At 39.9% G+C, this 25,000-nt stretch overlaps 1 protein-coding gene across 1 annotated transcript in view; it reads right to left on the reverse strand.

The window, feature by feature from the left end:
- Positions 1-14,836: 14,836 nt before the first annotated feature.
- LOC143019499 (frizzled-4-like) overlaps positions 14,837-25,000 on the reverse strand; it is a 139,712-nt gene continuing 129,548 nt past the window's right edge. Inside the window, exon 5 of the mRNA XM_076175145.1 lies at positions 14,837-22,697. Coding sequence (XP_076031260.1) covers positions 22,455-22,697 — 243 coding nt within the window. The 3' untranslated portion in view covers positions 14,837-22,454. The remainder of the gene's footprint in view (positions 22,698-25,000) is intronic.

A 25,000-nucleotide genomic window follows, 5' to 3' on the forward strand; every position in this document is an offset into this window, starting at 1 on the left:
GCAAGAAGCCAAACGTAGGCCGTTATCGTTATTATTTGGTAAAGGGCGGAGCTATTGAGGGAAGTGGGCGGGGCTTCACTGCCAGATTACCTCGAAACTCATGGCGGATCGTCGGTGATCGATGACAACACTACTCTTATGAAATATGATGTGGCGAGTGAGGCTGGGTGGTGTTGCTGAGGTCTTTGACGCTGATGCCAGCAGAGGTGACTGTGAAGCCCAATTCTTGACCCGCACATTCAAAATGTTTGACTCCTTGTGAGCACTTTGTATGCAAAATAAATAAATAAATGTAATAAATAAATAAATAAAAATAACATTAAAAAATAAGATAAACGAACAAACTAATTAAATATTAAAAATATAAATAAACCAATAAAAAATAAAAGATATTGACACAAATGTTTGACCCCTTATGAGCACTTTATGCAAAATAAATGAATAAATAAATAAATGTAATAAATAAAATAAGAAAAAATAAAATTAAAGAATTAAATCAATGAATAAACTAATCAACTATCAAAAATATGCATAAATCAATAAAAAATAAAAGATAAAGACGCAAAAAAAATGAATGAAAGAAAATAGAAATAAAATAGAAATCTATCAAGAAAAATATATAACAAAACATAATATTAATAAATCGTTAGAAATGAATTCTTATTAAAATACATTAAGATTAGATTAAGTATGTTAATAGGTAAGTAGATAAGTGAACAAACAAAAAAATTAGGTAAATAAATAAATAGAAGACGATAAGTGGACGTTTCTAATATGGATTCCATACGTATTTGCACTATCATCATGAGAAAACCCCCTCCCATCCCACCCCACCCCACACCCGAACAAGGACACACCCACCTCCACCTCCACCTTCATCTCCTCTTCCTTCTCCTCCTCCTCCATCATCTCCTCTCCCTTCTCCTCCTCCTCCATCATCTCCTCTCCCTTCTCCTCCTCCTCCTCCCCTCCTCCAATTTCTCCATCTCTTCTTCCTTTTCCTCCTCCTCTTTCTCCTCTTTGTTTTCTTTCTTCTATTGCTCCATCGCCTCCTTCTCCTTCTTCTCTTCTTTCTCCTTTTTTCGCTTTTTCTCCTATTCCTCCTCCTCTCCCCGCATTCTTACTCCTCCTCCTTCCTATGTTCTTCCTCTTCCTCCTCCTCCCTCCTATATTCTTCCTCCTCCTTTCTATGTTCTTCCTTCTCCTCCTCCTCCCCATGTCTCTTCCTTTTCCTCTTCCTCCTCCTCCCTTTCCTCCTCTTTATACTCTTTCTCCTATTTTTCCATCTCCTTCTCCTCCTTATCCTCCTCTTCCTCCTCTTTGTGCTCTTTCCCTTGTTACTTCATTCTTCCTCCTCCTCTTCTTCCACCTTCTCCTCTCCCTTTTGCTATTTTCCCCCTCCTGCATCGCCTTCTCCCCCTCCTCCTCCTTCCTCCTCCCCCTCTTCCTCTTCCTCCTCCTTTTTCTCCTCGTCCTCTTATCTACTTACTTGTGTATATCTTTATTTGAACATTTTATTAATTTAATTCATATGCTGTATATCTCTATTTATTTCATTTATTTGTGTACTCATTTGTCATTTGACCTTGGTATGTACGAATCCTGGACCTGAATTATTTTATTCCAGCTGAAGCCTCCAGATGGTTTTATTCTTGAAAAACAAGAGATCTTCATCTGGCAACGTGATGCTGTGGCACATTATTTTCATGGTCTGCCCAAGGCAGTGGAGCCGTGTGCCTTACTGTGAATGGTGCACTTGTTGTCATCCAGTAACTCCATAACTCCCTAACACCCACTCTCTTTTTTTTTTTTTTTTTTTTTTTTTTTTTTTTTTTTTTTTTTTTTTTTTTTTTTTTTTTTTTTTTTTTTTTTTTTTTTTTTTTGAGAGAGAGAGAGAGAGAGAGAGAGAGAGAGAGAGAGAGAGAGAGAGAGAGAGAGAGAGAGAGAGAGAGAGAGAGAGAGAGAGAGAGCCATCGGCAGGAATCCACCGGATGTACAGGACTGTACCGGATCTATGGGACTCCACCGGATCTACAGAATTCCATCGGATCTACGAGACTCCACCGGATCTACAGGACTCCACCGGAGCTACAGTACTCTACTGGATCTACGGGACTCCACCAGATCTACAGGACTCCATCGGATCTACAGGACTACAAGACTCCACCAGAGCTACAGTACTCTACTGGATCTACGGGACTCCACCAGATCTACAGGACTCCATCGGATCTACAGGACTACAGGACTCCACCGGATCTACGAGACTCCACCGGAGCTACAGGACTCTACCGGATCGACAGGACTCCACCAGAGCTACAGGACACCACTGAATCTTCACTCAGTGCTCCACAGGATCTACGGGACTCCACCGGATCTACAGAATTCCACAGCTCTGTTGATATAATGTAAATTTGTTTATTTTAGAAAATGAGAGATTTGTATTTGTTCATTTATCTATTTATTCTTCTATCATTTTATGTTATACCAAGCCACTGGGTTCTTCTCTTTTACATTATACGGAGGTTAAAAAATTGTTAGTCCGAGTTCAATTCACGGCGGGTCGTGCACGCTATTGACCAGACCACCGCAACTCCCCTTGCATTCAGGTCAACGGAGTTGGGTCAATATATATATATATATATATATCAGACAATCTCCATGACCGTCGCGCAGGGGATTCGAACCCGCTGCTTCTGGACCCAAGAGAGGCTCCAGAAGCAGCGGGTTCGAATTCTCTGCGCGACGGTCATGGAGATTGTCTGATGTCGCTGTTTACTGGCGAATTTCTCATGTATATATATATATATATATATATATATATATATATATATATATATATATAAATATATATATATATATATAATTTCGTCGTTAATATAAGAATTTATCTTTATAATTTAATTTTACTATTATCACCAGTGATTTATTCTATTGTTATTATTGTTATCATTAATTTTTTTTTTTTTTCAAAGTTGATCCTTCAAGACGCTCTCGAGGTGGAGGAGGAGGAGGAGGAAGAAGAGGGGGGGGGGCGCCGCTGCCACTTAAACTGAGAAGAGGCGAGTCGTGCTTGTAAATAAGACCCTCCCTCTCTCTCCGAGCTCACTCCCTCTCTCTTTCTTCCTTCCCCTCTCGCACATCTCTCTCTCGTCTCTCTCTTTCCCTCTCTCTCCCTCTCTCTTTCCCTCTCCCTCTCTCTCTCTCTCCCTCTCTCTTCCTCTTGCTCCTCTCTCTCCCTCTCTCTCCCCGTCTCGCATTTCTCTCTTCCTCTCTCTCTCTCTTCCTCTCTCTCTCCCTCTCTCTCTTCCTCTCGCTCCTCTCTCTCCCTCTCTCTCCTCCTTTCGCGTCTCTCTCTTCCTCTCTCTCCCTCTTCCTCTCTCCCTCTCCCTCTCTTCTTCTCCCCCTCTCCCCCCCCTCTCTCTCTCTCTCTCTCTCTCTCTCTCTCTCTCTCTCTCTCTCTCTCTCTCTCTCTCTCTCTCTCTCTCTCTCTCTCTCTCTCTCTCTCTCTCTCTCTCTCTCTCTCTCTCTCTCTCTCTCTCTCTCTCTCTCCCTCTCTCTCTGTTTCCTCCCCTTCTCTTTTTCTGTTTGCTTATCCCCCTCGTCTCTACCCCCTTTCTCCTCACTTCCCCCTCCTCCTCCTCCTCCTCTTTGCCTCCCTACCGTCGTGTATGTTGCACTCTCAACAGCTTCATGCATTTCAGCAATTCGTTCAGTCGGTTATTGATACATGGAATGGTACCTTTCACGCTAAAGACTACGACGCTGACATTACACGGCAAGCTAGAGGAGAAGGAATAGGAGTAGGAGGACCTATTGGTCCTTACATGGCTGTTTCTGTACCTAACCTAATATAATAATGTAATAGATTTTTTTTTCTTCTTTTTTTCAGGAATACTATGAGGAGGAAAGAGATGAGGAATAGGATAATGAGGAGGAAAAAGGATGAAGAGGAGGGGAGGAAGACGAGGAGGAGTAGGAGAGGAATAGAAGTAGGAGGAGTAGGAGAGGAATAGGAGGAGCAGGAGGAAGAGGAGGAGGAGGAGGAGGAGGAGGAGGAGGAGGAGGAGGAGGAGGACAGTCGTAGTTCAGGGGGATGGGGTAGGGGGAGTACCCAACTCGAGTCACATTACATCTGTCATACAGGAGGGAACTCCGGCGTGGGAAACAGGGTGGGCTCCTCCTACTCCTCCTTCTCCTCCTCCCCCCCCCACTATCTCCTTCTCCTCCTCCTTACCCTCTTACTCCTTCTCATCCTTACCCTCTCACTCCTTCTCCTCATCCTAACCTTTCATTTCCTCCTCAAACTCTTCCTTTTCCTCTTCCTTTTCCTCCTACTCTTCATCTTCCTTTTCCTCATCCTCCCCACCTACTCCTCCTCATCTTCCCCTTCCTACTCCTTTTTATCTTTCTCCTTTTCCGTATCCTCCTCTCCTACTCCTACTCTTACTTCTACTATTTCCCCTCCTACTCCCTTTAAACGAATAGGTCGAAAATTCCCAGATGTTTTTCAATATAGATAAGTGTAACGTATTTCATATTGGCAATAGCAACGTCCAAGCCAACTACACAATGAATAGTGTACAGCTGACAAGTGTAGAATTAGAGAAGGACCTTGGTGTTGTGATTTCAAATGACCTCAAACCAAGCAAACAGTGCTCGGGGGTTATTAGAACTAAAAAAAAAAAAAAAAGGATTTATAGGTAGAGCTTTTGAGTTTAGAACTGAAGAAATTGTTCTTAATCTTTACACTGCCCTAGTGAGACCTAACCTAGAATACTGTGTACAATCTTGGTCTCCATACTACAAGAATGATATACAGAAGTTAAAAAGAGTGCAAAGTAGACTGTAAAGTAACAAAGTTCATTCCTAGGTTGCTGAACAATCCGTGCGAAGAGCTCTTAAGCGAAGTAAATTTGCTTAGTCTCTCGAAACGGAGAATGAGAGGTGATCTAATTGAGGTCTTCAAAATTGTCGAAGAATTTTTTTTTTTTTTTTTTTATTCTAGAAAAACGATTTCAAACAGACGTAACAAAGTACACTTTCTTCAATTGCATTATTATTATATGGAATGGTCTACCATCCAACGTCATTGACTGTTCCACTGTAGAGGTATTCAACAAAAGGTCTCGACATTTACAGAGCTATAAATCCACGACTAGAATTATTTACTTCTAGATAGATTGACGAGAGTAATAATGGTAGTGGTAGTAGTAATGATAATATTGATAATATATTAAGTACCGAAACAGCCATGTAAGGACCAATAGGTCTGTTGCTGTTCGTTTATCCATGTAACTCCTCCCTCCCACTCCTACGCCTCATCTTTCTTCTCCTCCCCCTCCTCTTCCTAGGCCTACTCCTCATCTTCCTCCCCTTCCTCTTCCTCCTCTTCCTCTGCCTCCTCCCCCTCTTCCTCTTCCTCCTCTTCCTCTGACTCCTCCTTCTCTTCCTCCTTCTCCTCCTACTTGTCATATTCTTGGTACTCCAGCTGCTCCAGTTTCTCCGCCACTTCCTCCTTGTCCTCATCTTTATCTTGCTCTCTCTTTCATCACCTTCCTTCTCCTATATGAGTACTGTATATGTGTGTGTAATGAATATTAATAATAGACTTATTAAGTTAACAGTGGTACAGTGATAAATTGACAATATACGGTTTGTGCTCATTTTAAGGCTAGACTATGGACGGAATGACGTTGTGTGTGTGCGCCCACGTGTGTGTGTATTTACCTAGTTGTATTTTACGGAAAGGGGAGCTATGCTCGTAGTGTCCCGTCTTCATATCTCGTTTTATCTAGACTGTTTTTAAATTCGTCTACCGTTTTTGCACACACCACATTCTCATCTAACTTGCTCCAAACGTCTATTACCCTGTGGGGAAAGTTGTTCTTTTTCAGGACTCTTCTGTGGCGGACAAGCCCCCCCACATGTGCTTCGACGCGGTATTTTGGCTTATAGCATCGCCGCCGCAGAATTGGGATGGACCAGGAATGGACAGTTTGTGTAGAAGTAGCTGGCCTTCGGCCTTATATTAATTGTATGTAGGTTAAATCTATAGTACGTCTGTATTACATGCATTTGTATCCTCTTGAAAGCACAACCTAAGCCCTGCCGAGCCATGTTTCGGTCAGGATGGGTCGTATGCTACTTTAATGTACGCATAAGGCCTATATAAAGATGCCAGGTTCTGGTGTTCCCGTTCAGTTCCTTTCAGCATTTGTACCCAGCAGTGCCCGACCGAGGCTCGCGGTCACCTTGTGGTTTAGGGCAGGGCTCCGAGCCCTGCCCGCGTCGACCCAGCCTAGGTCGACACTTGCGCTAACCAGAATAAAGCAACCAAACTCACCAGAGTCTCCTTCACTCCCTCGGCACCTAAGCGCAAGTAACATTCACGTAGTGTTACACTTCTATAGCTGTCTTTCTTTATTTTCTTTCTGTGTCCTCTTTTATCTCTACAATCCCATTTTATTAGATCCTCTCTATCAATAGTTTCCATGTCTTTCATGATTCTATAAATAATTATCAAGTCTCCTCTCTCTCTTCTGCTCTAATGTCTGTAGCTCAAATTTTGCTAGTCTGTCTTTATATGATAGTTCTGACAGTATTGGTGCCAATTTCGTAATTGCTCTTTGTATTCTTTCAAGTTTTGTCGTTGCTGCATACTCCAATCTTGGTCTTATCAAAGTGACTACTATTTTCTTCACCATTTCTTCGTCCAGGAATGTAAATGCTACTTTGAATATTCTTATTAAATTATAAGTTTCTCCAAAAACTTTTTTTATATGTTTCTTAGGGGACATATTATTCATAATAATGACTCCCAGGTCCTTCTCATTTTCTATTTTTTTTTTCTTTCTCTCCCAATTTATACGATCCCACTATTCTTTTTTTGCTTCTTCCAAATTCCATTATACTACACTCCTTAATATTGAATTCCATCTCCCACTTTCTACTCCATTCCCATGCTTTATTGAGATCACTCTGCAGCGACTCACAATCTTCTACAGTGTTCACTTTTTTCAACAATTTTGCATCGTCCGCAAAGAAGCTCATATAACTTTCAATTCCTTTATCCATATCATTAATATATATATATATATATATATATATATATATATATATATATATATGTACATACATATATATATATATGTATATATACTGTATATATACATATATGTATATATATATATGTGTGTGTGTATGTGTGCGTGTGTGGTATATATATATATATATATATACATATATAAATATATATATATATATATATATTTACATTGGTTTAAGTCACTGTAACTTTGTTACGGGTTAGCTGGGTTCGAATCCTCGGCTCGTCCACGTTTCAATTTCCAACAAAATGTCTCCATCTAGCGATTCTTCAGTCTCGATTGCGATGGCATGGAATTAAAAGTTGTATGTGGTTGAATAAAGATATATATATGTATATATATATATATATATATATATATATATATATACAGATCTATATCTATATATATATATATATATATATATATATATATATATATATATATATATATATATAAAACATTGTTGGGGCCAGAACTGTTCCTTGTGGAATTCCACTAATCACTTCGTCCCAATTAGTGCTTGTCTCATATCACCACTCTCATTTTTCTCTCATGCAAGAAGTCTTCCATCCACTTCAACAGTTTCCCCTGTATTCCTCCTCCTGTTTCTATTTTTTTTTTTTTTTTTTTAGTAATTTCTTATGTGACACCTTATCAAAAGCTTTTTTCAGGTCTAGAAATGCACAATCAACTCATCCATCTCTTTCTTGTATTACATCTATTAGCCTTAAATACAAACACATTAAGTTTGTGACGCATAATCGTCCTTGTCTAAATTCAAATTGCCTTGGATTTCGTACTTTCTTTTTTTTTTTTTCAAATGCCTTACCCATCTAATTTTAATCATTCTTTCACAAATTTCAGTTATCGTACTTGTAAGAGAGACCGGTCTATACTCAGTATGGTCTTCCTTGTTTCCCCCTTTATATATCGGTACTATATCTGCTCTTTTCCAATCTTCTGGAACTTTTCCTTCTTTCAATGAACTGCTTATTAGACTATGTATTTTGTCTGTTAGTTAATTCCTGCATTCTCTCAAAATCCAGTTTGCCATTTTAACTGGTCCATGCAATTTTCTGACATCGAGTTTACTTACGTGATTCATTATTTCATTCTTTGTTACTTCTATCTCTTTCATAGGGGGGACTTACTCCTTCCACTCGATATCTCTAAGTTGTATGTTCTCCCTCGTAAACACCGATTTAAAATGCTTGTTCATAATTTCTGCCATTTCTATTTCCTCTGTGTATTCAACTCCTCATTGTCGTAGTTTCTCTAATTCTTGATTGTTTTTCAGTTTGTTGTTTGCAAATCTGTAAAATAGTTTTGGTTAATCTTTACATTTTTCTATGACATCTTTTTCGTATTTTCTCTTTTCTTCTCTGCACACTTGTACATATTCATTTCTATAACTAGTATATATTTTACATTTTTCAGATCTTTTCTCTTTTTTCCATTTTATCCAAGCTTTATCCCTTTTGTCTTTTAACTGCCTACATCTTTTGTTGTACCACCACTTTACATATCCTTTTACTTGTTTTTGTCTTGGGACATACTTTTCTACTCCTTTATAAATTTTTGTCAAAATATTCCATTTCTCTTCTACTGTTGTTTCCTCCTTGTGTATCCTTTCCCAGTCTGTTTTTTTTAAGGAATTCTCTTATTTTATAAAAAAAAATCCATACATCAATCTTTCTTTTCTATATTGTTCATTTTTTCCATGTATTTTTCCTCATTTAGTTCCAGTTCAACCAATACTTTCACTTATTGGTGTCTTATATTCAATCTTGTCCACTATTTTGGGTTCTGATGTGATTTTTAGGTCTAGTCTCGATGGTTCTTACTCATTTCTATACCTAGTACTCCCTTGTATCCATTGCGTCATTGTATGTTCTATAATCATATCATGTAATACATTTCCCCATAGGTCGTCTCCACCCTTCACTGTCATCTCTTCCCAGCAGATTTCTTTACAATTAAAGTCACCCATTATAACTATTCTTCCTCCATCTTCCATTATCTTATTTAGTGTTATCCTTGTGTCTTCTAACATATTTTTGTGTTCTCTCTCTTCCCATGAAGCCGTTTTAGGAGGCACATAATTTACTACAAACTTCCTGCTCTTCCCATCCCTGTCTTCCACTTCCATCATAATCATCTCTACTCTATTCTTTCCATATGTGACATTCCTCACATTTATATCCTTCTTAGTCAGGAACATAACTCCACCCCCTTGTTTTACCTCTCTGTTTCTAATCCAATAATTATATGCACCATGTCCTACACTGTTGGGTGGTAGTGGACCTTTCAATTTTGTCTCTACAATTCCCATTATGTCCGGTTCTTTTTCCTTCAGGTAATCATTCAGTTCGTTCAAGCCTGTTATTAAGCCATCTATATTTGTGTAAGACACTTTTAATTTTCTGCTACTTCCATCGTGTTTTCTGTTTCCCTTCCGTTTTTCTCTGCTATGAACCATTTCCTCACTTTCATATCCACTACTTTCCAATAGAATTTCTCTTTGTCTGACTCTGTTCTTTTCTCTCTTTTTTTCCTTAGATTCTAGTGTTTTTGCTTTCTCGTCCTCTCTTTCCTCTTTATTCATTTCTCTTTTTATTCATACCTGTTTATACTGATCACTTTTTGCTAGTTTCCCTGTTTTTGCCAAAATACTCTCTGCTGTCGTTTGTGACCTGAATTTAAACTTAATTGGTCTGGTCTTATCTGCATTGTATTTCCCTATTATATATATTTCTTCAATTTCTTTCCCTGTTTCTTGTCCATCCTCTTGAACTACTTCTAATATCTTGTTTACCTATTCCTTCTCCTCTTTTACTCGTGTAGTCCTATTTGTATCATGCTGCTCTTCCGTCCCTAATATAATTATACATTTCTTCTTGTCCACTAAGTCTCTTACTATATTCTCCTTCTCCCTCATCACTTTAATAAATGTGTCCTTAGATTGTTCTTTCATCTGTTGTGTCATTATATCTCTAAATTCAAGTTTGTTGTTCTCTTGGACTTTTCTCCAACTCTGTGCTTCCTTTGCTATGGACTCTTTATTCTCTTTATCATTATTCTTTAATTCCTCATTCTCATCTTTTACTTCTTTCAACTGTCTTTTTAATTCTTCTATTTCTTTAGTTGGGTTTTCGTTCTCCTTCTTTGGTTCGTCCAATTTATCAACTCTTTGCGTAATACGTGTAAGTTGGCTGAACCTAACCTCCCAGTGTTCGTTCATTTTCTCTAGTTTTTCCTCTAGACTTGATAATCGGGGGAGGGTGGCATCCCCTCCCTCATTAAATCTATGGAAATTATTATCTCCACTTTCTATTGTGTTGTTCTTATCTATATTTCTAATTTTAGGGCCTTTACTGATATTTTCGACTTCACCTGCGTCGTCTGCAGCCCTTTTGTTGACATTCCTTCTGACGTCCGGGGGAGCCCATTCGTCTCCTTCTGCATTTCCTTCCATTTTCCTCAGTAATCCCTCCCTTTCTCCTTTTTCTTCATCTTCCCACTACACCACAAGCTTTCCCCTTCCCTACTAATATAACAAAGGTACTCCCTCGTCGTTGAGGTCGACGATATTTGAAGTTTTCCTGGAGGTCCAAACTTCGCTGTCACTTCAACCGTCGTGTGTGTGTGTATGTGTGTGTGTGTGTGTATGTGTGCATGTGTGTGTGTGTGTGTGTGTGTGTGTGTGTGTGTGTGTGTGTGTGTGTGTGTGTGTGTGTGTGTGTGTGTGTGTGCGTGTGTGTGTGTGTGTGTGTGTGTGTGTGTGTGTGTGTGTGTGTGTGTGTGTGTGTGCATGTGTGTGTGTGTGTGTGTGTGTGTGTGTGTGTGTGTGTGTGTGTGTGTGTGTGTGTGTGTGTGTGTGTGTGTGTGTGTGTGTGTGTGCGCGTGCACGTGTGTGTATGTATGTTTTTCCACTAATACCTCAGACTAAAACAGACGAAGTTTGCTTGGTGTCAGAATCTTATTGTCTAAAGTAAGAAGACTTCTTCATTAAAAAAATAATAATAAATAAGTATAAAGACAAATAAATCAATCCATACAAAAATAGCTCTATGACCTCAAGGTAAGAAGATAATCTTGATTAATTAGTTCAGGCTGAACTTGTTTAGTTACATGGATGACTAGCTCTAGTGCTTAGGGCAAAGGTGAGAATAGAGTAGGGTGATGGTGAATAGTGTCACACCCTGTGCTACCAAGGAGTACCGCGTACCTCAAAGGAGTTAATCGAAAGTAGGTTCCGGTTAGGTGTGTGTGTGTGTGTGTGTGTGTGTGTGTGTGTGTGTGTGTGTGTGTGTGTGTGTGTGTGTGTGTGTGTGTGTGTGTGTGTGTGTGTGTGTGTGTGTGTGTGTGTGTGTGTGTGTGTGTGTGTGTGTGTGTGTGTGTGTGTGTGTGTGTTTATCCGTTTGCCCCGTTCAGTGTGTATTTATCCACCGTGTAGGGTCTGCCCATTGGCAGGTTGTTTTCCACCGACGTTTACACGATGGGGGACCCAGGCTCGATTCTCAACAACCCCAGTGACTCCCACTAACACTTGAAGTCGTATCACAAAGGGCAAAGGCAACACATGATTGTAACTGAGCGTTTCCCACCGTAAGCCCCTCGTTTTATTATGTGTATATTCGTTGACAATTGTTTCAATTGTGTCTGTGTGTCACTGTGTGTCTGTTTCCCATTTCATGTTTGACTGGTATTATTTCCTTGTGTATGTGTCTGTCTGTATATTTCTTTTAACGTCTGTCTTCCATTTCACATATCTCTGTTTTTGATAATGTCTACCTTTCAATTGAGGTCTGTCTGTATGTATTTGTTCCATTGTTTATATTCCATATCATGTCTGTGTGTCTTTTACATATTTGTGTGTCTTTTTTCATGCATGTGTGTCTGGGTGTCTTTTACAAGTGTCTTCCCTCCAAGCCACATCTGTCTGTGATATAATCCCCTCGAGTATGTGTCTGCCCGTATGTCACACTGTGCGGTTGCCAGATGCATGAGAACCTCTATTACCCTCTTGAGGGGGTTTTTGTCCATTTGTGGGATTACTCCCTGTTTAGACAGGGCGTCAAATAGGGACGCCCCCAGCTGGGGGGAACGGTGTGGGACCCCCTGACGTAGCCCTGGGGGTGAGCGCCGCTAATTGTGGAGTTGCCAGACACTGCTAGATGAATCACTTTTGAGTGCGGTCAAAGGTTTTCTACAGCAGAATAGAAATAAATCAAATTAAAATAGATAACATAAAATTGTACAATCCACAAAAGAGGCATACAAAAGTGCCAAAGCTGTTCATAGCGAAAGTATAGCCGAGCGTTCAGTGGAATATCAAATGCGGTTGCCTGCTTACACGCACGATTACTTATTAGCAGATGCTGCTGACGTGCAAACACACAAGCATCCGCCTAATATGGATGGTTATTTGTCTTGGTTTCGAATGTGTTTTTTTGTATATTCATCGCGTAAACAGGCTCACATAAGGCTTGTGTTTAGAAACTCATTGTGTTAATAAACTTAATGTACTGGAGGGGGGGTGGGGAGCTCAGTAGGTAGCGTGCTTGGTCCGTTTATCTAAGTATGTAATTTTCTGTTTATTTGTTTCCGTTTCTGCTTTATTCATTTTCAATTTTCTTGTGAAATTACTTGCTTGTTTTTGTTTGATTAATTTTTTATTAATCTATTTTTATTGTATTTACCCGTTTATCTATATACAAAAATTTTCTGCTTACATACATCTGTTTTTGTTTTATTTGTTTTTGTTTTTTATTTAACTACTTGTTTATTTTCCATTTATTTGTTTATATTTACTTAAATTTCATTTATTGTCTTTATTTGTTTGTTTACTTTTTTTTTTTTTATCTGTTATATTGTAATCTAATCACTGCAATCCAAAGTGGAGACATCCAGAGCAGAAAATTTATAAATAACAGAAATTTATATATACAAAAAAAAAATCACCAGAACTGTTTACGAAGTACTGCCGTCGCAGTTTAAGAAAAAAGAAAGAAAGGAAAGGAAAATAAAGAGATGTGCACACAGGCGCCCGGGTGTACATGCCTCTATGGTGTTGTGCAGGCGTCGTGGGTGGAGAGGGGGGAGGTTGGTGGTGGTGGTAGGGGAAGGGGGCAAGGAGCAGGTCTTCTTGTTTTGACTTTTGTCCGTTCTTCCAACCCGCCTCAGGTTTCGGGTTGACCCACCAGTTCCCGGGTTGAAGGGCCTACGAGGGTGGGCTTTTAACCCCCTCACCCCCGACCTTCTTATCTGAATAAAACCACATGGCGGCACTCTTCATGGGATAAAGCAGACGGTGGCTATGTCGCCAATAATACGTGTATGTATGTATGTATGCATATGTATGTATCCATCCTGTTACGCTCTATATTACTTTATTAGGTTCATCGTTCCTCGTTGCCAGAAAAGAGGCCGGGAGGGGGAGGGGGGGCTTCCTCCTCGTCCTGTCCTCCTCCTCCTCCTCCTTTTTCTCCCACCTTCTCCTCCTCCTCTTTTATAGCTTTTAAAGTCTTTTTTCCAAATCGTTTTAACTTGTGTGGTTTTGAGAGTTGCGAGCAGGCAGACGGCCGGCGGCGCTCGTGGGGCTTCGAGTCCGTGGGTCGGTCCATGTAGGGAAGGGAAGGGAAGGGAAGGTAAAGGAAGGGGTAGGTTGTGTCGCCATAGGTGTCGAGTGTCGTAACTCCCCTTGGGTGGTCTCCCATCCCTTACTCTCTCTCTTTATTAATTCTTCAGAAATGATACTTAGAGAATAACGTTATTCAAATCGCTCTCCAGTGTTATCATCCTCGTGATCAGCGTATTTATTCATTTTTCTTCCAATCTTCAGCGCCTTTGTGAACCAAAAGGTCTCCAAGTTGGTTTCCTTTTCATTGTGTTTATCAGTGATGATCCCGTGAATATGACTTTCACGGGGAGCCGTACTTTTGAACCTTTCGAGTTAAGGTGGCAGCACCCTACGCATTTCTTGCTAGCATGCTACTTGCTTTTGCTACTTTGATCTTGATATCTGAAATGAGTGACATACTACTATTACTGCTGGGAAAAGTGGATAGCATGCTGGGAAGAATCAACGGTAAGTTTTGCTGCTCACTTGAGTGTTCAAATGAGCTACCATTCCGGGGGTTTATATACAAAACATAAAAAGAATTGAGTTTCTAATTCTCTTTGTCGCCAAATTAATCAAGAATTAAAATCAATAGGAAATCGGTGTTTTCTCTCTTTTGTTTGACTACCGCAGTAATACACTCGTTTGTAAACATAGCTTTGTCATTGTTTTCGCTAGCCGCTAGCTAAAAAACAAATCACTAGCAAAATATTTGCTGTGTGGCGGCTAAAGAAGAGTTTACCAGCAAAGCAAGTAGCAAAATCGAGTAGCATGCTGGCAAGAAGTGCCTATGTTTGTCTGACTAAATGGCTGATCTATGAAAAATCTATTGATAATTTCCATGATCACTGCTAGTGAAGTTAGATGAATTCTACTTTCAAATGGTAGAAAACAGGATATTCGGTTCCTTTTGGACAGAAATAATCTCCACCAATCAGGAAGCAGATTGCCAAAATGGCGCGAGGCGTGACTGCCTTTTTTTATCTTTTTAACCAGAATCTTATGCACTTTAGTTTACCAGCGTTTCTATCCTTGTGGGCAATCTCTCGCAGCTGTTGTGCGTTTATAGAGGAGAAAGTGGCAGTTGCTAGATGTAAGATGATTTCAAGGATAAATGAAACAGACAACAATTAATCTATTATTATTTTTCTTTTCTAACGAGTTTACATCAACACTCATATTTTACGACAGCCGCTTGTTAACATAATCATATCATTAAAGTCCAGTTACTAGGAAAACTAATTGGACTAACACGACTGTAAATAACACATATGGCATCATTTTATCACATTTACAGAGCATGGGAAGTCCATAGAAAACGGACCCGTAAAGAAAACGTAAAGTAAACCAAAAAGTCCTAGGGAACTATAAATGCATTTGTTATTAATTACACGCTTTTTTTTTTTTTTTTTTGTCATGTCATCGGCATTTGTTAGCAATTACAAGTTTTTTTGTTTTGTTTTGTTTTGAAATGGTGACGTCATCGTCTGGTTGGTGCACAATTTAATTTTGTGTTTTTCCCCTTAAACGTGTAATAGTCACTTCATGAAAAGAGAGGGGGAGAGAGAGGAACAATATTTAGGTTGATCATCTATGTGATATATATATTTATATATATATATACAATTCCATATACATTATATACAAAGGAATATGGGGAAATATGTGTTTCGTCATTACATAAGAACATAAGAATGAAGGAGACTGCAAGAGACCATAAGGCCTACACTAGGCAGTTCCATGATTTGTCATAATTTGTGGAGACACGAACGATTATGATAATCGGATATTCATTGTGGAACACTGCCATAATATGTATGCATTATCACTTAACAATGAATATTTTTTTTTTCGAAAAAAAAATGAAAAAAGAAGAAAACGTGTCTCATTAACCAACATTGTACAGTTGCTTATAAATGATCACAATTTGAAAGCTGAGAAAATAATAATAATAACAATAACAATAATATGATCATAATAATAATACATACATATACCAAAGGCTTTAATAAGGATAATAATAACAATTAATGATAATAAAAGGGGGTTTGTTATGAGGTATTGATTGGTTGCAAGGTTAGGTCAAAATGATATGTGTGATAATGAGTCAAATGTCGAAGCAATTTCAAATAAACTTTCCCAAAGTAGCCTACCCGATCCCGTAGTGGCCTTGCGGTCGCTGATGTCAATGGGGAAAAAAAAAAAAAAAAAAATGGCGCACTGGACGAAAAAACAAGAACTTTTTAGCATCCCGACGTCTACATGGTTCGCCCGAATGAAATCCATCCCTTGTTAAGTCTCTCTGAAAGCTTGTTGGACTTATACAACACGTAGGACTATGTCATATCCAGGCCTATCAACTGAAAGAGCTCTGTCGAGTCTGTTTTATTGGACTTGGGTAGCTCGCACACCAACGCGAAAAAAAGAAGAAACCAGTTCCGTGAAACAAGTTGTTTGCAACGCCGCAACCAGTTGTATTGTGAATGACACATTGGTTTCTTTAGAACCCCTCACATCGAGGAAACCGCAGTTTCAGTCCCCTCGATAGTCGCCTCAATGAGGGGGTTTCTAAAGAAACCAATGTGTCAGGCACAATGCAACTGGTTGCGGCATCGCAAACAACTGGTTTCTCGCAACTGGTTGCGTTAGTGTACGAGCTACCTTACACAACTCACATCAGGCCTATCAACTGCAAAAGTGTAGGTATGACAATCTGTAAGAGTAAGGCCTACCAACTGCAAGTGTGGTTTGATAATATGCAAGATTCAGGCTTACCAATTGCCAGTGCGTAGGTGTAAAGAGAGGACCCTACTACGCCAGGAGGCGCTAAGTAGCTGCACCCGAAACAGTCACCATTGCCCTACCATGCCCTTGGACATTTGGAGCAGGCAAATAACAGTCACTGTTGCAAATCGGAGAGAAGTGCTGGATTCAAACCCACAACTGACCGAATGCGAAACCATCAAGCTTCCAGTTGCTATTAGCGCACATAGGGATAGGTATGAAGTGAATGTCAGGTATGTTTCTACTCTAATCAATCCATCGGGCAAAAGAGGAGCAGTATTTTAGGTTCATACTGTACGCCAAGGTGAACGAGTTAAGGTGGCGGTAGAAACGACTTTTGTTACAATATTCTAGACTTCCGTAAGAACATGTCAACAATGTATCTAACATTCGTATTTTAGGTTTAATTTCTCTTAGTTCGTCATTCCGCTTCTCACTATAAGACCCAAGAAATGTGATAAAAAAAATCGTAACCAAACTCGCTTCTGCTCAAACGAAATAGCAAAAACAAGTAGCATGCTAGCGGGAAGTTCTTAGTGTGCCGCCACCTTGATAATGATTTTATTCATTCTACACGTCTTGTTCTATCTGTTAACCGTCCAGGATAAGCTGGAAGACTCTCATTCATCTGCGTTTACATATCCTCACTATACGCAAAGTGGAAGAACTCACTAAATAGTGTCACAATTAAAACCTAACTGGCGTGAACGACTGAAGAATGAGTCTGATAAAAACAAAACTCGCCTATATGGTAACAATTCCAATCAATTTGATGGAGATAGATATCACCGTATAAGTAAGTCTCACTTTTCTCAGAGCTGCTATGAACAGCATGTGACTTTTTCATGTATACTGTTGATGTATATATTCTAAGCTATTGATACCTGGAGAAGACATGGTAATTTGACAATACATGGTTGGTTTAACTACGGAATTGTGTATTCTAAACTATGGATACATACAGAAGACATTGTTGGCTTGGCATAAAAACTAATAAATATTGTTGGTTTGACAATATATTAACTGTCTGACAGTTTATTGTTGGTTTGATTTTATATTGTTCATAGTAACTAACGAGTTGTGTGTTCTAAGCTACTGATACTTAGAAAATATATGGTTTAACAATACATTGTTGGTTTGAGGTAACATGGGAGATTTAACATATATTGTTGGTTTTGGCAGAACATATTGCTCGTTTGACAATATATTGTTCATGAAGACTACGGAGATTATGGTCTAAGTTATTGATATTTGGCATAACATGTTTAGCCAATGTATTGTTGGTAAATTTAACTAGTTATATTGTTGGATTGACATTGATATGGTCATGTATTCGTGACAATATATTGTTGGTTTGCTAATGTATACCTGTGGCAATATATAGTTGCTTTGAAAATACATTGCTGATTTGGCAGTATACTGATGTAAAAATATGTTGCTTGTTTGACAATATTTTTTGTACTAACAGTATGTTGATGGTTTAGCATGTTTTGTCTAAGTATAGGAAGAAAGTATAGTATAGCATGTGCTAGTTTACTTTGCATAAAGAACTTCCCGTTCTATTTTTTAATAACAAGAGAAACTATATTTGATATTGGAAATCAAACACTCGTCTAAAACTAAATGCTCACATGGGTGGCAACACTGAGAGCAGCTGATGACGTCAACAGGGAGATAATATTGGTGTTATCTTAGTGATACTGATAATGCTTGTTAGTGTGGTAACATTGATACTAGTAGAGGATAGTAATTATAGAGTGATAGTAAATGTAGTAATAATGGTGGTAATTGCAGTAATGATACGGTAATGATAGAACTCGAGTATGGTAATAACAGTTTGAAAATATAAAAATTATGATAATGATGTTAGTGACAGTGTTTAAACAACAATGACGATGATAATGAATATCATAAATGATAAGTGATTATAATGATAATGATAATTATATTAACAGTGACGGTCATGATAAATGAATTATCACAAGTGATAATGATAATGATGATAATGGAAATTAATTAGAAATTTGTGATAATTGTATAGACATTATTGATCATGAAAAACCATAGTATAATAATAGGAAATAATTTGACAAAATATTAATTACAGTTAATAATAATAGTATTGATAAAGTATGACTATTAGTAATAATAATGAAATTATTTACTACACACACAAATAACGAAAATTACAAATATGAATCTATGATATTAATATATGATAAGTTTTGGCAACAGTGATAATAATAATTATAATACAGTTGGGAAGAGGAATTCAACGTCAAAATTCAACAAATCTCAGACTTCAGTGGGCGGGGCGCCGAGGCAACTCCAACGCTGCTACAGACCTTCTTAACGTCCAGATTCCCGCAGAGCCTGGATCCTCATCCTGAACGAGGAGAGGCACAGGAGCAGGCAGTTTTGTGAGAAAAAAAAATCACTCAAGTTCTCTAAAACGGGGTCAAATTCCAATTGGTTCGTAACAACGGGGTCGAGTAGTACAGGCTTGGTTGCTTCGTTGTTGTTATTGTTATTCAGTTTCGTTCTTCTTTCACTGAAGTTTTCTTTACTTGAATGCTCAATAGAAACACTTTTTTTTTTTACCACTGAATACCCATTTAGATATGTGTACTTTTCAACGTGTAACGGACATTACCAAGTATGCTGTAACGTAGGCAGAACACGTGATAATGACGTGAGCACTTCATAAAGGTGGCATATGCATTCGCGTAGAAACCAAAATGGTGTTTAAAAAATGAGACTTGAGATGGCTTCATCTGGCGGGGGCATGTGGCCAGTATAGGCTTACATGTCAGTCAAGTGGTGAGTTGTTTTCAACCATTCATTATGAACATATTCTTAAATTCACCAAAGTTCTACCTTGTCCTCCTCCTCCTACTCTTTGCCTTCTTCTACTTCTCTTCCTCCTACTTCTACTTCCTTCTGGTGCAAACTTGAAGTGCATTGGTGGAACTTTGTGTTTATTGTACGAGTTTGGGAATATGTGCATAGTAAAGATAATTTAGTTTAATCCTATTTAGTCTTTTATTAAATTTTGTATATATATTTTTATGATGGATCAGTTATATGCGAGTTCCGCGTTTCTATCTATTCGACTATCAGTTATTTTTTCTGTTTATTTGTTTACGAATAGATTCATTGGTGTGCTTCATTTTTTTTTTAATGTATTTAGTTATTTGTTCATTTATTGCCACAATCTTGGCTTGGCCCCAAATACCTCCTTTCTGTTTGTTTACATATTTTCTGTGTATTAATTGATTTGTTCCATTTATTGTCTACATATTTATTCATTAATTCATCATCATAATCTTGCATTGGCCTCAAATACCTCTCTACTTATTTACTTGTTTTCTGATTATTTACCTATTTAATTTGTTATCTATTTAGTTATTCACTTATTTGTCATATTTGTCAGTTAACTTTATATTAATTTATTTTCTGTTTATTCATTTATCTATCTATTCATTTATTTATCGGTTGATCGTTACAGTGCCGCTTTGGCCCAGAATGCCCTCTAAGCGTCTCAAACTAAGGTTTCTGTTGGCCATTTGACAGACTTCCTAGATGTTGCGTGCTCGCGCGCGCGCGCGCGCACGCCACGCGCCACATGATGCGTCAGATGGTAGACAACGTTCGACACATGTGTCATGTCACTGTCACAGTGTCATACCTATATATAGAGAGAATAGAGAGAGAGAGAGAGAGAGAGAGAGAGAGAGAGAGAGAGAGAGAGAGAGAGAGAGAGAGAGAGAGAGAGAGAGAGAGAGAGAGAGAGAGAGAGAGAGAGAGAGAGAGAGAGCGAGAGAGAGAGAGAGAGAGAGAGAGAGAGAGAGAGCGAGAGAGAGAGAGAGAGAGAGAGAGAGAGAGAGAGAGAGAGAGAGAGAGAGAGAGAGAGAGAGAGAGAGAGAGAGAGAGAGAGAGAAAGTTAGCGAAAGTGACTTTATTGGCTTCAGTCACACCCCCTATGAACCAAAGTCCCGCAGTATTCGTGTGTTTGTGCGTGTGTGTATTGTGTGTGTGTGTGTGTGTGTGTGTGTGTGTGTGTGTGTGTGTGTGTGTGTGTGTGTGTGTGTGTGTGTGTGTGTGTGTGTGTGTGTGTGTGTGTCAGAGAGAGAGAGAGAGAGAGAGAGAGAGAGAGAGAGAGAGAGAGAGAGAGAGAGAGAGAGATTGTTCAAGCGTTTCAACGTACGTGCGTGCGTTCGTGCGTGTGCATCATCTGCGCCTGCCAGCGTGTATTTTTGTCCCAACACGTGTCCAACGTGCTTCAGCCAAATACCATGACGTCATTGTCCATCTACGACGTCACTCCCTCCTTTTCCTCACCCTACCCCTCCGCCGTCATTCATCTCAGTCATCCGTTCCGCCCTCACCAAATCCACATCCAGTTCTCTGTTCCACTTATTTACCATAGCTTTGAATCTCCTCCTCCTCCTCCTCCTCCTCCTCTTCACTGCCTTCCTCCTTGTCCTCATCTTCATCCTCCTCATTGTCTTCCTCCTGCACTTTCTCCTATTATAATGCCCCCTCCTCCTCCTATTCCTCCTCGCCCTCCTCTTCACTGCCTTCCTCCTTGTCCTCCCTTTCCTCTTCCTCATTGTCTTCCTCTTCCTCCTACTCTTACTCCTATTCTTCGCTCCCCTTCTTCTCCACCTCCTCCTCCTCCTCTTACTCCTGCTCTTTCTCCACCTCCTCCTCCTCTTACTCCTGCTCTTTCTCCACCTCCTACTCCTGTTCCTCCTCCTCTTTCTACTACTCTTCCTTCCTCTCCTACTCTTCTACTCTTCCTCCTATTTCTCCTCCTGCTCCTCCTCCTCTTTCTTCTACTTGTCCTCCTCCTCCTCTTACTTCACCTTCGCCTCCTCCTCTACGTCCTGCACCTCGGCCTCAGAATCCTTATGTTGCCTCTACTCGAAGATATCGCTCCTCCTACCTCCTCCGCCCGAGGGCAACGTCTTGGGATAACGCTTGCTCGAGGGGTTCCTCAAGTGGGGCTTGAGCGTTTCCACATACGCACTATAGTAGCTCCTGCTTCACCAGGAGCTCCTCCTCCAAGGCCGTAGCCGACCTCGGGGTTCCGAGATTGAAGTCCATGAACTGGTTTATAATTTTTCCGTCTAAAAAAAAAGTGACGTAATAACTTGTTGTCAGTGATTGGAGTTGGGTCCACTTTCTCATAAGAAAAAAAATCACAGATATCACAGCAAAAAAAAAAAAAAATTAATGGCCAATGTCCTGACAATTCTTACATTAAAAAAAAAAATTCAGTTTAGCTGTTGTCTTACTGGCCTCTAGCCATCATCACTACCCTCCCCCGTTATTTATATATATATTTCGGTCACCACATTGATTTTCTGTTCATATTTGCCATTTCTTAGTTCATCACTTTTCCACTTCCATATGGCATTCCACTTTCTTCGTGTATTCATTTCCTTACACTTCCTTCTTACTTCATCCTCCCTCTCCTTCACTTTCATTAAGAAAAAGTTTTAGGTCAATGTTTAGAAATGTATGGGTTCGTTGTTATTGACGACAAACCAGAAACAGAGGGGCATCCCGGCCACTTTTACTGGTTTCCAGTTAAGCATCCATCATGAAAGGCGCAAGCCCCCTGTGTCTTGGGGTGGCCCTATGTTTCCGGACGCCTATTTTGTTTAGTCCTCGTTCTCTTCATCAAGCTTTCCTTTTTTTTTTTCATCACATGACAGTGATACTTAATAATACGCCTCTTCCGTGCATCCAGCACACATAGCCAAAGCACTCGATGACTGCATGCGCACAGGTCCTAAGAACGTCACTCGCATCCACCAAGTCCACAATTTGTGGCCGTGCAATGTCAGGGAGGAAGGGCCTACGTGCCGCTGCTCAGGTGTACGTCCCCACACACAGGTCAACCTCGGTTAAACTCGGACGTCCGTCCTTCTCCTTGACCCTTTGACAGAAGGTCACACTTGGGTCTCCGACCCACACTTCCGGTGGTGTTTGCTGTGGGGGCGATGACTGTGGGGGCGGTGGCTGTGGATCGCAGCATACGGATAGGCGTGATGCGTCTGTTGTTGTGGCGGGTGGTAGAGATGCAGCTGCGGCTTCAGTGGTGCGCTGCTGGTGCTCGTGCTCGTGGCCGCTGTATGGTACTGGTGGTGGTGATGGTGGTGGTGGTGGTGATGTGGTGTCTTCTCCGACACGATCTGCTTGGAGGGACGGGGAGGGGAGAGAAGAAAAGAAAGATAGTTAGGCATGGTTTGGGGGTGAAGTGACAAGGAAGGGGGGTTTAATGTAAACGCATGAACACGAACATACAATTGTAGACACACACACACACACACACACACACACACACACACACACACACACACACACACACACACACACACACACACACACACACACCACGACTCGACGCCGCAGTTGTAGCGTTCGCAACTGCTGCTACAGCGGTCCGAGTTAGAATCCCAACCAGAGCTGAAATAATTTCAGTATCGCTGCGCTGTGAGTCGTTACTCCAACTCTCGTGGGCGGGGAGTTGGGTGTGTGTGTGCGTGTAAGGTCACAGCATTACTCATAGATCAGTCATATATAAGGTCTGAGCTCTCCTCCGGGATGGTAAAAACTGTCGATCACGAGTCCAACACGTGATCCAAGACCATGGTGAATCAGACTAATGTATGAGCAACTACAAAAGTCATTTCGACTCCTCAACCCCATCTGAGATCTCTAGACCCTTAGAACTTAAGTAGAGGACGTTGTTACGTATTAAGGGCGACAGTGCGGCGTGGGTACCCACTGTCTAAGAATTCAAAGAGTAGATAAACTTCACTTGCACAGTAGTTTACTCTACAACACACACACATGCACACACAAACACACACACACACACACACACACACACACACACAGAGAGAGAGAGAGAGAGAGAGAGAGAGAGAGGCGCACAGAAATACACATACACACAAATGCACACACAAAAGCACAGAGACGCGCACACACATACACATACACACAAATGCACACACACAGGCGCACACACAGACACAGAGACGCGCACAAACACACACACACACATACAAACAGGCACACACACATAACACACACACACATACAAAGTCCACCATCTTGTTACCAACCGCCAAGTAAATTTGTATTACTCTTCGGTAACCAATCCTCCGGAGGCCAGATCGACAGTGTCATGTGTTACTAATACCCTCGGTATTTGGTATTATTCTGGCACTCTGAGTGCGTAGCCTCTTGGTGCCAGGGCGTGTGGCAGCGAGGAGGTGTCGCCGAATGAGTGCCATTCTTGGGTCATTATTCACTCGATGGCACTTGGCTCCTACGAGGGAGAGCCAGGTCGTCCTCCTCATTGGGCCCGGCTCGGGGACTAGTACTACCGTCCTGAGTACTACTGGTACTACTGGTACTTGTACTTCACACACATCATCTGATATTCCTCATTATTCATGCTCGGCGTCTGCTACTACTACTACTACTACTACTACTACTACTACTACTACTACTACTACTACTGCTATTACTACTACTACTACTACTACTACTACTACTACTACTGCTATTACTACAACTACTACTACTACTACTACTACTACTACTACTACTACTTTTTTTACTACAGTTCACTAGCCCCTCTCTCGCCAATTACTGTAGTCGACTACTCTTTTATATTTTGTAATTAATTCACTTTAATGAACCCTAATACAGAAGTTCATATATACTTTCTACTGCAGTCTGTTCAAAATCTAGGTTTTGTACATGTGCTGATTTAGGTGGTGGGGACCTGGTACTACTACTACTGCTGCTGGTACCACCACCACCACCACCACCACCACCACCACCACCACCACCACTACTACTACTACTACTACTACTACTACTACTACTACTACTACTACTACTACTACTACTACTACTACTACTACTACTAATAATAATAATAATAATAATAATAATAATAATAATGATAATAATATAGTAATTAATAATATTAATATATTATTAATATTAATAATATTAATTAATAATATTAATATCAATATTAATATTAATATTTATATTAATAATATTAATACTACTACTAATATTAATACTACAGCTTCTACTTCTACTACTAATGTTACTGATACTGATACGGATACTATTATTACTGGTAGTGGTACTACTACTACTACTAAAACTGCTACTACTGCTAGTGCTGCTGATGCTACTACTACAATTACTACTACTATTACTACTACTACTACTACTACTAGTGCTACTGTGACGGCTGCTATTACTACTACTACTCTACTACTTTTTTTAATAACGACCTCTATCCTCATGGAACTGTGTAGTGAAAGCAGTCAGAATCTGTCTCCCACAGACACAGTTCATTGGACCTACTCTCGCCAATGACTGTGGTCGACTACTCTTTTATGTTTTATATTATTTAACTTTCATGAAGCCTAATACAAAAGTTCATTTACCCGACTTTCTACTA

The sequence above is a fragment of the Oratosquilla oratoria genome, chromosome 37 (genome assembly GCF_046742065.1).
Source record: "Oratosquilla oratoria isolate Oo_2021 chromosome 37, ASM4674206v1, whole genome shotgun sequence".
In the NCBI taxonomy this organism is placed as follows: Eukaryota; Metazoa; Arthropoda; class Malacostraca; order Stomatopoda; family Squillidae; genus Oratosquilla; species Oratosquilla oratoria.